Genomic DNA, 13976 nt, shown 5'->3' with positions numbered 1-13976 from the left:
GCTTGAGCACGGGCTCATAGACATGACCCCATGGTCGCTGGCTTGATCCCAAAGGCCACTAGCTTGAACCCCAGATCGCTGACTTGAGCAAGGGGTCACTGGCTCGGCTGGAGCCCACCTCCCCCATCATTGCACATATGAGAAAGTAATCAATGAACAGCTAAAGTGCCACAATAAGTTGATGCTTCTCATCTGTCTCCCTTCCTATCTGTCTGTCCCTATCTCTCACTTTAAAAAAAAAAAAAAAGGTATTTGTCTTTTTTTTTTAAGGTATTGTCTTTAATGAGCACTCCTTCCTGGTAATTTTAAGCTATCTATAATTTTTTATTGAATTTATTGGGGTAACATTGGTTAACAAAATTATATAGGTTTCAGGTGTGCAATTTTTTTTTCTTTTACAGAGACAGAGAGAGAGAGGGATAGATTGGGACAGACAGACAGGAACAGAGAGAGATGAGAAGCATCAATCATTAGTTTTTATTTATTTATTTATTTATTTATTCATCTTACAGAGGAGAGGGAGAGACAGAGAAGAGACAGAGAGAGAGAAAAGGGAGGAGCTGGAAGCATCAACTCCCATATGTGCCTTGACCAGGCAAGCCCAGGGTTTCGAACTGGCGACCTCAGCATTTCCAGGTCGACGCTTTATCCACTGCGCCATCACAGGTCAGGCAATCATTAGTTTTTCATTGCAACACCTTAGTTGTTCATTGATTGCTTTCTCATATGTGCCTTGACCGCGGGCCTTCAGCAGACGGAGTAGCCCCTTGCTGGAGCCAGCGACCTTGGGTCCAAGCTGGTGAGCTTTGCTCAAACCAGATGAGCCTGTGCGCAAGCTGGCAACCTCAGGGTCTTGAACCTGGGTCCTCCACATCCCAGTCGGACGCTCTATCCACTGCGCCACCGCCTGGTCAGGCTCAGGTGTACAATTCTATAATAAGTCTATATATTGTATTCTGTGTCACCCAAAGTCATCTCCTTCCGTCACCATTTATTTATCTGCTCTTTACCCTCTTCTACCTTCCCATATCCCCCTTCCCCTCTGGTAATCACCATACTGTTGTCAGTGTCTGTGAGGTTTGTTTGTTTTTGTTTTGTTTTTCTTAATTCCTTTACCCAGCCCCCCAAAGTCCCTCCCCTCTGACAATTGTCTGTTCTCTGTATCTATGAGTCTGTTTCTGTTTTGTTTGTTTTGTTCATTAGATTCCACATAAAAGTGAAATCATACAGTATGAAATCATACATATTTATATTTTTATAAATATAACTTTAATTTCTTCATAATATGGCATTATACAGATGGAATGTAACTAACTTATTTCCAATTATAAGTTAAGTGGGGTAAAATAGTATGTTATCTTAATTGTATTATGGATTGGGAGCTGGAGGAGGATATTGGAATTGCCTTTGTTTAATAAAATAGTTTGGTAAATTGCTTAGGAAGAGAGTCAGATCCGAGCGGATGCAGGCTAAAGCCAAAGCAATAAAAAAAGGTAGCTAAACTGGAACATGGTCTTCTGTTGGTAAATAATAGGGCTGGTGGAAACTTGGCATGCCTTTAAAGCCTTTTCAGAACTGGCACTCTGTCATTTCCACTCGTACCCCATTGACCAGATTAAATCATCAGACCATGCAGTAAGTCAGTGGGGTGGGGAAAATTACTCCCACCTTTTGAGAAGCATGTCAAAAACAGGATGGGAAGAAACAAAAAGAAATAAATAAATCTTAGTGGAAAGCCTTTAGTGATGTGGGTGACTAACACACTTTTAAGAATAGATATATCCAGGCCTGACCTGTGGTGGCGCAGTGGATAAAGCGTCGACCTGGAAATGCTGAGGTCGCCGGTTCGAAACCCTGGGCTTGCCTGGTCAGGGCACATATGGGAGTTGATGCTTCCTGCTCCTCCCCCTTCTCTCTCTCTCTCTGTCTCTCTCTCTGTCTCTCTCTCCTCTCCCTCTCTCTCTCCTTTCTAAAATGAATAAATTAAAAATTAAAATTAAAAAAAAAAAGTTTAAAAAAAAAAAAAAAAAAGAATAGATATATCCAATATTCAATTTGGAATTTTTTTCATTTGCGTTGTAAACTCTCTCCCCTTTATTTGTCTGTATTTTCCACAATCTGCTATATGCACAAATAGCTTATAGGAGTGAATTTGTAAAAATGAAGAAAAAGATGTGTTAAATATGGGTGAGCATTGCGCAGAACAACAACAACAGGTTCAAGAAATCTTAAGTGATCCCTATGCTGAATGAATCCAGCAGGCACAGAGAACCAGAGCGGACCATAAGAAGACAAGCTCTCTGGGAATGTGCAAAAATCATGGGGAAGTCAATGACCTTCCCATAATTAACGAAATTGAGATTTTAAGAAATTCTGTCGGCCTTTTGGCTAAGATTAAGTGTAGAAATTCTGTTTACATCTTAAGAAGCAGAGGGGTCTCCTTGAAATCCTATCATTCATAAGTACTGATCAAAGGGCATGAACTTTTTTTCAGGCTCTTGATAATGTTGAACTACTTCAGGATAAAAAGTTCAAACAGATATTCAGGATTTTTCCACTTTACATTGTCAGCCATATTAAATACCAAAAAAGGAAAACATAAAACAAACTTTGAAAATAAGAAAAAATACAAGCAGATGCATTACTAAATTGTTACGCTTGTGGAAAATGACTTTGTTATGAGCAATTTTATGTTTAAATTTGAAACTCCCTGACTCAGTATCGATTTCTTAAACCTTGACAGTTAAATTTGCCCTTCAGTCATGGGGAACTTAGGATAGCTGAGTCACTCTTCTAGGCAGGGAAGGGGCCATCTATTCCAGACCTGAACTTGGAGCAGGATGAATGTTTAGATTTACAAGCAGAACCTGAAACAGTCTCTTATGCAAGTGTGATGTACACAGGAAGGGAAGTGCGGGAAGCAGGGTAGAATAGAGGAGAAACACTAAGCAAGAATGTGGTGGCAGGTGAAAATTGACTTCAGCCTGACCAGGTGAATGCACAGTGGATAGAGCGTCAATCTGGAATGCTGAGCACCGAGGTTTGAAACCCCAAGGTTGCCGGCTTGAGCGTGGGATCATAGACATGACTCTATGGTCACTGGCTTGAGTCCAAAGGTCACTGGCTTGAAACCCAAGGTCTCTGGCTTGAGCAAGGGGTCACTCATTCTTCTGTGCTCCCCCTCTCCCCCCCCCCTTGTCAAGGCACATAGAGAAAGCAATCAATGAACAACTAAGGAGACTAAGGAACTGCAATGAAGAATTGATGCTTCTCATCTCCCTGTCTATCTGTTCCTCTCTCTGTCTCTGTGACAAAAAAAGAAAAAAGAAAATTGACTTCAATATGATCCCACAAAGAGCTCCAAACAGGAACTGTAGTAGAGTTGGTTCCTCCCTGAGGTGAGGGGAGACACACAAACAAAAGGGCAATTCTTTTCTAGGTCAGATCTTTTTTATTTATTTATTTATTTATTTTTATTTTGAGTGTTCATTCATTTATTTACACCTATTTTAATCCTAGATTATTTAATAATAACCCTTCTTAAAACACGCCTTTGTATTTTTTTTTATAAATAAATTTTTATTTAAATGGGGTGACATCAATAAATCAGAGTACATATATTCAAAGAAAACATTTCCAGGTTATTTTGTCATTTAGTTCTGTTGCATACCCATCTGTTTGCATACCCAAAGAGAGATTGTCCTCCGTCACCCTCTATCCAGTTTTCTTTGTACTCCTCCTCCTCCCCCCTCCCTCCTTCCCTCCCCCCACCCCCCGTAACCACCACACTCCTGTCCATGTCTCTTAGTCTCACTTTTATGTCCCACCAATGTATGGAATCCTGCAGTTCTTGTTTTTTTCTGATTCGCTTATTTCGCTCTGCATAATGTTATCAAGATTCCACCAATCTGCTGTAAGTGATCCGATGTCATCATTTCTTCTAGCTGACTAGTATACCATGGTGTATATGTGCCCCATCTTCTTTATCCAGCCTTCTTTTTTTTTTTTACAGTGATTAAAAGCCTTTAAGCAAACTCTTGGCCAATACAGCAAGAATCCCTAAAAGAGTAGTGTCCTTAACATGTTCACCAAGTCCAAGTTGGCCCCATCACCATGTCAAATCCCTGAAAAATGCAACCCAACCACAGTTCAGTCTGTAGGATCTGTCACAGGGAGCAGGAGTCGAGGAAAAGTCCACATCCAGGAAAAGTCCACATGGCACTGGAATTGTTGTCACCATTCTATACTTTGCAGCTCATGTCCAAGTCCCAGTGACCGCTGCTTCTAGCTGGTAATGATTCAGGTAGACTGGAGAAGCCATTTGCAGCATGTGTGGAGATGGAGCTTCTGTTTTCCTCTGCCTGGAGAGATGAGACCAGGTAGCTTTTCCCTGGAGCTCTGCGACTGTGGCATGGTAAAGAGAACCTTGGGATACCCTAAGCAGTCTCGGTGTGGCTTCTTCAGTGTTCTTTGGTTGAAGAGTCCTCTTAGTTTAGTCCAATGTTGGTTTTTCCAGATGATAGTTCCAAAAATTAGTTTGTATTCCACTTTGGTTCTGGGAGGTAGATGTTGGTACGTCCGCCTACTCCAGCGCCATCTTGTCTCTCTCTAGGTCAGATCTTAATTACAGCACATCAGAATCACCTGGAGGCCTTGTTAAAACAGATTGCTGGGCCAACACTCAATTTCTGCTTCAGTAGGTCTGAGGTGGGGAACAAGTATTTATTTCTAAGAAGTTCCCGGGTGTTGGCTGATGCTGCTGGTCCAGAGACCACACTTTGAGAACCACTGTTCTAAAGACAGGATGGCTGGGAGGCTTTAGCAGCCAACACAGCATCTGGGAAAGACCTGAGGGGCATATACTATGGGTACTAGCTTGGCATTTTCCTCACAAAGGCACACACCTGGGCCAGAGGATTGGCTGAGGCTGGGTGAACTGCATTTTTAGATCAGACTATCTCAATTCATAGTGTCCTATTATATTCCTGTTGACACCCTGCATCTCCAGCCAAAGCATTTTTGAAACAGTCCAACTCATCTCAGCCTTGCCATTGGTCTTCAAGGGAAGCATCTGGCAGGTACAGGAGGCTGTAACAAGGAAGCGGTTGCTAGTGGTCGGCAAACTCAGTCAACAGAGCCAAATATCAACAGTAGAATGATTGAAATTTCTTTTGAGAGCCAAATTTTTTAAACTTAAACTATATAGGTAGGTACATTCCTTATCGAGGTAGTGCCTGCATGTGGTATTTTGTGGAAGAGCCACACTCAAGGGACTAAAGAGCCGCATGTGGCTCGCGAGCTGAGTTTGCAGACCAAGTACAGAGAAGTCCACTGCAATGAGTGGAAAGCCCTTAAGGAAAGATAAATATTGGGGGGCAAGCTTTACAGACTGCCTTGGAAGTTTGATGTTTATTTTTGAAATTAAGGTATATTTTGAAGGCAACTTTGAATTTCATAAGCCTCACAGAGCCCACAACAAACAACCCCGGCCTGTGAGAATCACCACCAGTTGAACAGGAACGAATAGAAGTATTCGTAGGCCCCTGGTTTAGGCTGGAATGTCTTCTTGGAGCAGTAGTCATAGGCTACCTGGTACCCTCGAGCTTCAATGTCCATCCTCACGGAGTCCAGGAGGTCCCTGATGACTGGGGCCGCCTTCCAAGGCCCGAATTTGACGACCAACCTCTTGTCCGCCTCCAGGACGCGCAGGGATTCAGCGCAGTTCGCGGCATCCTCTTCCGTGCGCACTACGCACACCAGCACGCTGGAGCAGCGCGCTGCCACGGCCTCTGCGCGAGCCAAGCGCACCATGAGCTCCAGGTTCTCGCTGTAACCTGGCACCCGCAGCAAGAACTGCTTGCGAGCCATCTGCTCACCAAAAATCTGCGGCATGTCCTCCAGGAGCTTGACTAAAGGCTTGATTTCGTAAAATTGAGCCTCACGGTACACCTCGGGGATGTGCTGTGTGGGCACCTGCCCGCTGCGCAGGTAGTCCAGGATGGGTCCGAAATAGGTGCCAGGGCGATCGATGAAGAAGCGGCCCTCCACATCCGTGCAGGCCTTAGCTAGGCTGGAGAACATATCTGCCAGTTTTGAGCCCGGGAATTTTCTCAGGGTGATCACGGTGGTGGTGTAGAACTGGCCTCCCACGTTCAGCTCCACGACAGGAGATATCTGGGGGCACAAGAGGCAGTGAGCCAATAGCACCACCTCCAGGGAGCTCATGACTTATTTTCATCTAAAGAATAACCTCTATGAGAGAATTTAGGAAAGCCATGATTGGCTTCAGCTTTGAAAGGCCCATCTTAACTGAAGGGTGTTATATTTATGCTATGTAGCTCCAGAGAATGGGCAACTTAAGACAAAGATTTCAGTTTGATATAAGAATACCCACCTGACCAGGCGGTGGCGCAGTGGATAGAGCATCGGACTAGGATGCGAAGGACCCAGGTTCGAGACCCCGAGATCGCCAGCTTGAGTGCAGGCTCATCTGGTTTGAGCAAAGTTCACCAGCTTGGACCAAAGGTCGCTGGCTCGAGCAAGGGGTTACTCTGTCTGCTGAAGGCTCACGGTCAAGGCACATATGAGAAAGCAATTAATGAACAACAAAGGTGTCGCAACAAAAAACTGATGATTGATGCGTCTCAACTCTCTCCGTTCCTGTCTGTCTATCCCTCTCTCTGACTCTCTGTTTCTGTTAAAAAGAAAAAATACCCATTCAAGCATTTTTTTTTTTTTTTTGTATTTTTCTGAAGCTGGAAACGGGGAGAGACAGTCAGACAGACTCCCGCATGTGCCCGACCAGGATCCACCCGGCACGCCCACCAGGGGCGACGCTCTGACCACCAGGGGGCGATGCTCTGCCCCTCCGGGGCATCGCTCTGTTGCGACCAGAGCCACTCTAGCGCCTGGAGCAGAGGCCAAGGAGCCATCCCCAGCGCCCGGGCCATCTTTGCTCCAATGGAGCCTTGGCTGCGGGAGGGGAAGAGAGAGACAGAGAGGAAGGAGGGGGGGTGGAGAAGCAAATGGGCGCTTCTATGTGCCCTGGCCGGGAATCAAACCCGGGTCCCCCGCACGCCAGGCCGATGCTCTACCGCTGAGCCAACCAGCCAGGACCCCATTCAAGCATTTTAATTTTCTCATTTAGGTCAGAGTGTTAGTATAGTGGGCTGCTGTGGAAGCCAGTCCCAGCAGCAATACTTCCAAAGTCTGGCTTTTGGCAAGGCTTTTCCCCTTCCTGGGCCTCAGTGTCCTCATTTGTAAAATGGTGATATAGAGCTGTTGTGGAGTCAGGAGTTCCCAAGGTGGATGCTTAGGTCTAAGGGAGCAGGGGGAGCAAACCATTTTCAACTTCAGAAAGGCTAAGAAACCATACATGTATTGATTCAGGAAGCATTTCTTTTCATTTATTTTTTCTTGTGAGAGAAACAGAGGGACAGACAGGAAGGGAGAGAGATGAGAATCATCAATTCTTTGTTGCAGCACCTTAGTTCATTGTTTGCTTTCTCATATGTGCCTTGACCCGAGGGCTACAGCAGAGTGAGTGACCCTTGCTCAAGCCAGCGACCTTGGGCTCAAGCTGATGAACCCATGCTCTTAAGTGATGATCTCGGGTTTGGAACCTGGGTCCTCTGCATCCCAGGCGGACACTGTATCCACCGGGCTACCTCCTGGTCAGGCTCAGGAAGCATTTCTTGAGTACTTCAGTGTGTATACATCCTGTGCTGGGAGTTGGGGTTAAAAATTCTTATTTCATATAAATCAGATGTTCTGATTAGCAGTGGCACAATTTTGATTAATAAATGGAATTTGATGGATATTTTTTCAAAATATGGGCCCATGGATATTAAATAACAGGAATAACCTGGGTGATGAAAAGGCCAATAACAACAGCTATAATGGATATACAACTGCTTCATAAACTGTAAGGTTGGTACAAATATAAGTTAGGTTTAGCTGCTCAACAGAATTTTTAGAGGCCTCTTCTCTATGCAAGACCTTGGGCTGAGCCCTACAGATGTGAGTGAGACGCCACAGTGCGGCCTGGAGATGCTCACAGCCCAGTGCAGAGAGGGACATAGAAACTGACAGGTTGTGTCTGGGGAATACTAAGTGCCACCACACAGACCTAGCAAAAGTAGCAGAATACCGTATAACAGTTATTACATGTGAGGTGAGATATCAGTTGTTATCCTTACAAACCAGCTTCTGGAACAACTTCCATTATTTAAAACCCTCTCACTCATTCAACAAAATATCTATGTGCCTATTTTGTGCCCGGTTCCTGGGACAGTGAGGAATAAGCAGAACACAGTCCTTCTCCTCAGAGTGTAGTTACTGCAAAGTTGCAGATTTTAACCCTTGAATGGCACTTTGCACACAGTCTCTAACTCAATTCTCACAGCTACCCTAAGAGGAATGTATTAAATCCTCATTTTACAGATAAAGAAACTAAGGCTTTAGGAGGTGAAGCAAGTTGCCTGAGATCAACTAGCTCTTAAGTGATGATATCAGCATTTGAACTCAGGTCTGATTTACCCTGAAGCTTGTGCTCTTAGTCATTGTATAAATTCGTTTTCAAATACCTCTACCTTTCTTTTCCTTAGTTACTCAGTCATTCTAAAAATGTAGAGAGGACCTATTCCATGTAAGCCTCCTCCAAAGCAAATGAATACATTATAGTCCCTGCCCTCAAGGAGCTCACAGGAGAGAGAAGAAACAAGTGGCTTAGATGTGTAGGAACAAAGAAAGAAGACTCAAAGGTAGGAGGGGTCGGCTTTCTGTGGGTGTGTGTTGGAGGTTGTCAGGAAAGGTTTCCTAGGGAATATGATGGCTGCTGCTGCAGGGAAGATCGGTGCAGTGTTGGAAGGCTGAATCACCCACCCGAGAACTCTAAACACAGGCATGGCAGAGTCAGAGCTCAGGTATATCTTTCCGTCTGATGTAGGTGTGACCTCATTCTCAACTTGTCTGTGAACTTTATCTCTAAGATTAAAGTACTGAGATTAAGAGAGCCAAAAACAGCTAAACCGCTGGGGAAGAATTGAGTTGCCATGGCAACAGCTTCTACCAGGAGACAGTTCTGCTGGATGAAGGGGAGAAGGGATAAGAGAGAATGAATGCACTCTGACAGCAGCTAAGCAATACAGCCGTGAGAAAAATAAGCCCAGAATCCGAGACTCCCTCCTTCTCCCATCAATCTCAAGGTCCCCTGGCAAGGCTCTTTGATTAACCCTATGATCCCTCTGTAGTTAAATGCAAAGTTGCAGATTTTAACCCTTGAATGGATTGATGTGCTCTCATCACTCCTGCACCTGAAAGCTCACAGGTGCTCTTAATGTCCCCACATTTCAGGTAAGGAAAGCTCAGGAAGAAGGGTCACACAGCTAGGAAGTGATGAAGTTGGGACTGACCTATGTCAATCTCACTCCCTACCTCCACCCCTCCCAGCATCCAGTCCCACTGCGCCAATAATTAGCTATGTGCCTGGGGCAGCTCGCTTCCTCTTCTGGGCCAGAGCTTAGTCATCTATGAAATGAGGAGGCAAAATGGATAAAGAGAACTCTGAGTCTTTCCAGCTCTAAAGTCTAAAGAATCCTCTTACTTCAAATGTCATTTCTGAAGTTCATTTCCAGATGGTTCACAAAATAACTTCCTGCAACATCCTCAGCTCCATTTCTTTATCAAATAACACCATGGCCTTGTTCCCAACCTTCTTAATTCTGTCTCTTTTCTCCTTTAAACTCTCAGTCTCTTGGAAATCCCGACCTCCAACTTCATCCATAAGTACAGTGTGTGTTTCCAGCAGCTAAAGACTTCTTTTCCACCCTTCCTCCAGACCACCTACCCTTCCTCGTGGCAGCTCTTCCCCTCCTTTTCTACAGTCACCCTGCCGAAGCATTCCTGGGTGAGAGAGCTTGTACCAAGCCCATGTGCATGGGTTCAGGACAGTCTTTAGGAGCCCCTGCTGGATGCCAGGCCAATGCTGGCCATGAGGACTCAGGGATGAATGAGGCCCTGCTCTCACCCAGTTGTAGTCAAAAGGGTTCCTACATATCTGCAACCTCCACCAAACATACATTTCCTTAGGTCACCCTCAGTGGAGTCAAGAGAGGGATATCTCCATTCATTTGTACCCCAAGCCCATCAAGATCTCTCCCCAACCCACAACCTTGACCTTTTCCATTGTCTCCTGTCTGAGCCAAAAACTGAGACTGTAACCATCCATCCTGCTCCCAACTGCAACCACACACACCCACCCACAATTCTAAATGATTAGTCAGTTCCATGGCACCCTGACCCGGTCAAGTACCCTCCCCCAAGCCAATCTCTACTCTGAAAAGAGTAGTCTGTCTGTCTGTCTGTCTGTCTTTCTTTCTTTCTTTCTTTTTGTATTTTTCTGAAGCTGGAAACGGAGAGAGGCAGTCAGACAGACTCCCGCATGCGCCCGACCGGGATCCACCCGGCACACCCACCAGGGGCGACGCTCTGCCCATCCGGGGCGTCGCTCTGTTGTGACCAGAGCCACTCTAGCGTCTGGGGCAGAGGTCAAGGAGCCATCCCCAGAGCCTGGGCTATCTTTGCTCCAATGGAGCCTCAGCTTCGGGAGGGGAAGAGAGAGACAGAGAGGAAGGAGAGGGGGAAGGGTGGAGAAGCAGATGGGCGCTTCTCCTGTGTGTCCTGGCCGGGAAAACCGGGACTTCTGCACGCCAGGCCGACGCTCTACCACTGAGCAAACCGGCCAGGGCTCTTTCTTTCTCTTTCTTTCTTTCTTTCTTTCTTTCTTTCTTTCTTTCTTTCTTTCTTTCTTTCTTTCTTCTTTTTTGACAGAGACAGTGAGAGAGCCAGAGAGAGAGACAGACAGGAAGGGAGAGAGATGAGAAGCATCAATTCTTCACTGCAGCTCCTTAGTTGTTCATTGATTGCTTTCTCTTATGTGCCTTGACCCAGGGTCTACAGCAGAGTGAGTGACTCCTTGCTCAAACCAGCAACCTTGGGCTTCAAGCCAATGACCTTAGGCTCAAACCAACGACCATGGGGTCATGTCTATGAGCCTACACTCAAGCCAGCAACCTTGAGGTTTTGAACCTGAGTCCTCTGTGTCCCAGTCCGATGCTCTATCCACTATGCTCCTGCCTATTCAGGTGTAATTTTTCTTTCAAAAAGTTTGTTTTCTAAGTGAGAGGAGGGGAGATAGTGAGACTCCCGCATGCATTCCAACTGGGATCCAACTGGCAACCCCTGTCATGGGCCAATGCTCAAATCAACTGAACTATTTTTAGCACCTGAGGCTGACACGTTGGGACCAACCAAGCTATCCTCAGCACCAGGGCCAACGCTGGAACCAGTCAAGCCACTGGTTGCAGGAGGGGGAAAGGAAGAGAAGGGGAGGGTGAGAGAAGTAGATGGTCGCTTCTCTTGTGTGCCCTGACTGAGAATTGAACCTAGGACATCCATATACAGGACAACATGCTATCCACTGAGCCAACCAGCTATAGGGCCACCAGAGTAGTTTTCTTAAGTGCAAGTCTGATATCCTTCTGCATTAAACTCTTCAGTGACCCTACTTTCCCTTCCAAATAAATTCTAGACTCCTTAATAAGGTTTACTAACCCCCTGCAAGACTGGCAATCAGCTACCAGAACTGTTTGCTGCCTCTCCCCACCAACCAGAGCAGGCTGGGCCCCCTTGCCTCCAGGACTTCACTCAATGCCCACACTCCCTTTATTTAGCTCATTCATCCAAGTTAATTCCTCCAGAAATCTTTCAAGATGGATTGTCTCCTTGTGATCCCCAAAGGTCCTCTACTTCCACAGTCTGGTAATTAATTACCTATCTTGTAATTCCCTTTGTCATCTGTATTCACCATTAGATTGTGATGTTCCTAAGAGAAGACTATCTCTGATTCATCTTTATGACACCAGTACCTACTACAGGGCTCAGCTTACTGGGATGCTCAATAAATGTCTGTTGAATTGAATGGAGCTTATCTGCAGCAATGATTTACAGGAGCACCTGGTTTTCTGACGAAAGCCAGTTGTGCCCTACCTGGCATCAAGCACCATGCTGGCTCTCTCCCTTGCTCTATAATTCATTCAGACATTTATTTAGCACCTAGGGAGGGAGCCCTGCCACTAAGCAGGTGACTTTGTCAATAGCCAACAACAGTGACGTTAACATCACCCTATGGGAAAGAGCCAGTCTCCCCACTCCTGGATCTGCTTTCTCTTCCCACAAGTCTTCAGGGCAGCACCCAGCCCAGGACAGATTAAAATGGTATGCTCCTAGAGTGCATTGGGCCTTTCCTGATCCTCCCCCAAACCCTGAGAGTGAGTGGGCTGCGGACTCAGGACCCAGCCAGAGGGTGGGGAAAGGCTGGAGAAGGTGGGAGTCTGGGGTATGAGGAGACGATACGCTGGCAGCCTTTGGTTGGCTCTGTTTCTCCCACCGCAGGAGGGATGGGAGCAGGAGAGAGGGAGAGACCGCAAGAGCAGTGAACTAGGACCAAGCAGGGGGCAGAGAGAGGACACACCCAGAGTAGCTAAAACAAAAACAAAAGAAAAAGGAGACAAACCAAGGCAGCCAAGCAGGAAAGGAGGTAAAGAGGAGAGGTTGGACTGAGTCAGAATAAAAACAGAGACCGTTGCACCGAAGGAGAGAGAAAAGTGATTGGAATAGCCGGGAAAAAGAGCGCCCAGCCAGAGGTGGAGAGGGCGCACCAGAAGCAGGGGGAACTCAGACTCCCGGGGGTAGGGACGGGCGAGGGACCCGAGAAGGATTGAAAGAAGGGAGAGGCAGCGGGACAGGTGAGGAAAAGGACGTGGCACCCGCCCGCCTGGGGCTGCGCACTCACGATTGGCGGGCCCGCGGGGGATGCGGCTCGGCCCAGCGGCTGAGAGCGGCCGGTGGTCAGGCTCATCACCCTGGCCTTGCAAGCAGCTGGCACTGCGCAGCCCGATCACGGCTCCTGCAACCCGCCCAATCTTCCGCGTGCCAGGTACTTGTAGCTGGCGGAAGTGCACCTGCTCCTCGCCCTGGGGTGGGAGAAGCTGTACCCAGGGTGTGGTTAGAACCCCAGATTGGCCTGGATTGGGCCTGGCTTCCCGTGAGACCCTAAGCTAGTCACTGCCGGGTCTCTCATCAGAGTGTTCCTGGACAGCCAAATAGGAGAGGCAGAGGGTACCGACATTGAAAGTAGGAGACTACTCACTACAGTTCTGGGGGAGTCAAGGACAATCAACACCCATTTCACAGATGAGAAAAGCAAGGTTTCAGGAGATAGGGGGGCCAGTGTGGACTATTTATCCATCTCAGATAAACTGCTAAAAGTGCAAAATAGGACCTGGGAAGAAAAGAGTTAAGATATCTGTTGAGTGGGTTATTTTACTGGTTAAAACTATAAAAATTACTCAAGAAAATCTCAACTAAAATTGGAGTCCTTACTGCCTGTAGGGGGAGCTCTCAGGCTTTACTACTCATGATCAATGACTTCACAAACAGGGAGAAAGGAATACCTTGCATCTCCAACATGAAGATGTTTTCTATTTTATTACCCCAGTAAGAGGAAGGAAGGTTTGCTCTTGCCCGGCAATAGCTAAGCCAATGAGACTCTGGCACAGCTTAGCCAATGAAAAAGTACTACATTTTGAATTCTCAGTTTCGTCCAATGGACTCTTTGTTTGTAACAGCCCCTTCTGAATACCCCCTTTCTTCTATTAAAGAAGGGTCCTCTCTGCTTTCCCAGTTTGTCTGTGGTTTTGCCATATTTTGCATGTCCCAAATCGCAATTCTTTGCTGTTCTCTAATAAACACATTTTCCCCCTGGTGAACTGACTTTTATTTTTTTTAATATAATTTAAAATTTTTAATTTATTTGAGAGAGAGAGAGAGAGAAAGGGAGGAGAGTGAGGAGAGTGAGAAACATAAACTCATAGCTGCTTCACTTTAGTTGTTCATTGATTGCTCCTTATATGTGC

At 46.2% G+C, this 13976-nt stretch overlaps 2 protein-coding genes and 1 pseudogene across 2 annotated transcripts in view; 1 reads left to right on the top strand and 2 right to left on the bottom strand.

Annotated features, from left to right (window-relative positions):
* INTS4 (integrator complex subunit 4) overlaps positions 1-12991 on the bottom strand; it is a 166854-nt gene extending 153863 nt beyond the window's left edge. Inside the window, exon 1 of the mRNA XM_066249569.1 lies at positions 12854-12991. The gene's annotated coding sequence lies outside the window, so the exon portion shown is untranslated. The remainder of the gene's footprint in view (positions 1-12853) is intronic.
* Positions 1-13976, top strand: part of LOC136317099 (nuclear envelope phosphatase-regulatory subunit 1 pseudogene) — a 51930-nt pseudogene that overhangs the window by 9012 nt on the left and 28942 nt on the right.
* On the bottom strand, positions 3762-12993 carry KCTD14 (potassium channel tetramerization domain containing 14). The gene is made up of 2 exons (XM_066249614.1): positions 12854-12993; positions 3762-6174 (listed from the first exon to the last, which is right to left on the bottom strand). The coding sequence occupies exons 1-2, from the start codon at positions 12917-12919 to the stop codon at positions 5500-5502; spliced, it is 741 nt and encodes a 246-aa protein (XP_066105711.1). The 5' UTR covers positions 12920-12993; the 3' UTR covers positions 3762-5499.

This window comes from Saccopteryx bilineata, chromosome 1 (genome assembly GCF_036850765.1).
Source record: "Saccopteryx bilineata isolate mSacBil1 chromosome 1, mSacBil1_pri_phased_curated, whole genome shotgun sequence".
NCBI lineage: Eukaryota > Metazoa > Chordata > Mammalia > Chiroptera > Emballonuridae > Saccopteryx > Saccopteryx bilineata.
The sequence above is the reverse complement of the archived record's forward strand: the minus strand, read 5'-3'. Positions and strand labels throughout refer to the sequence as shown.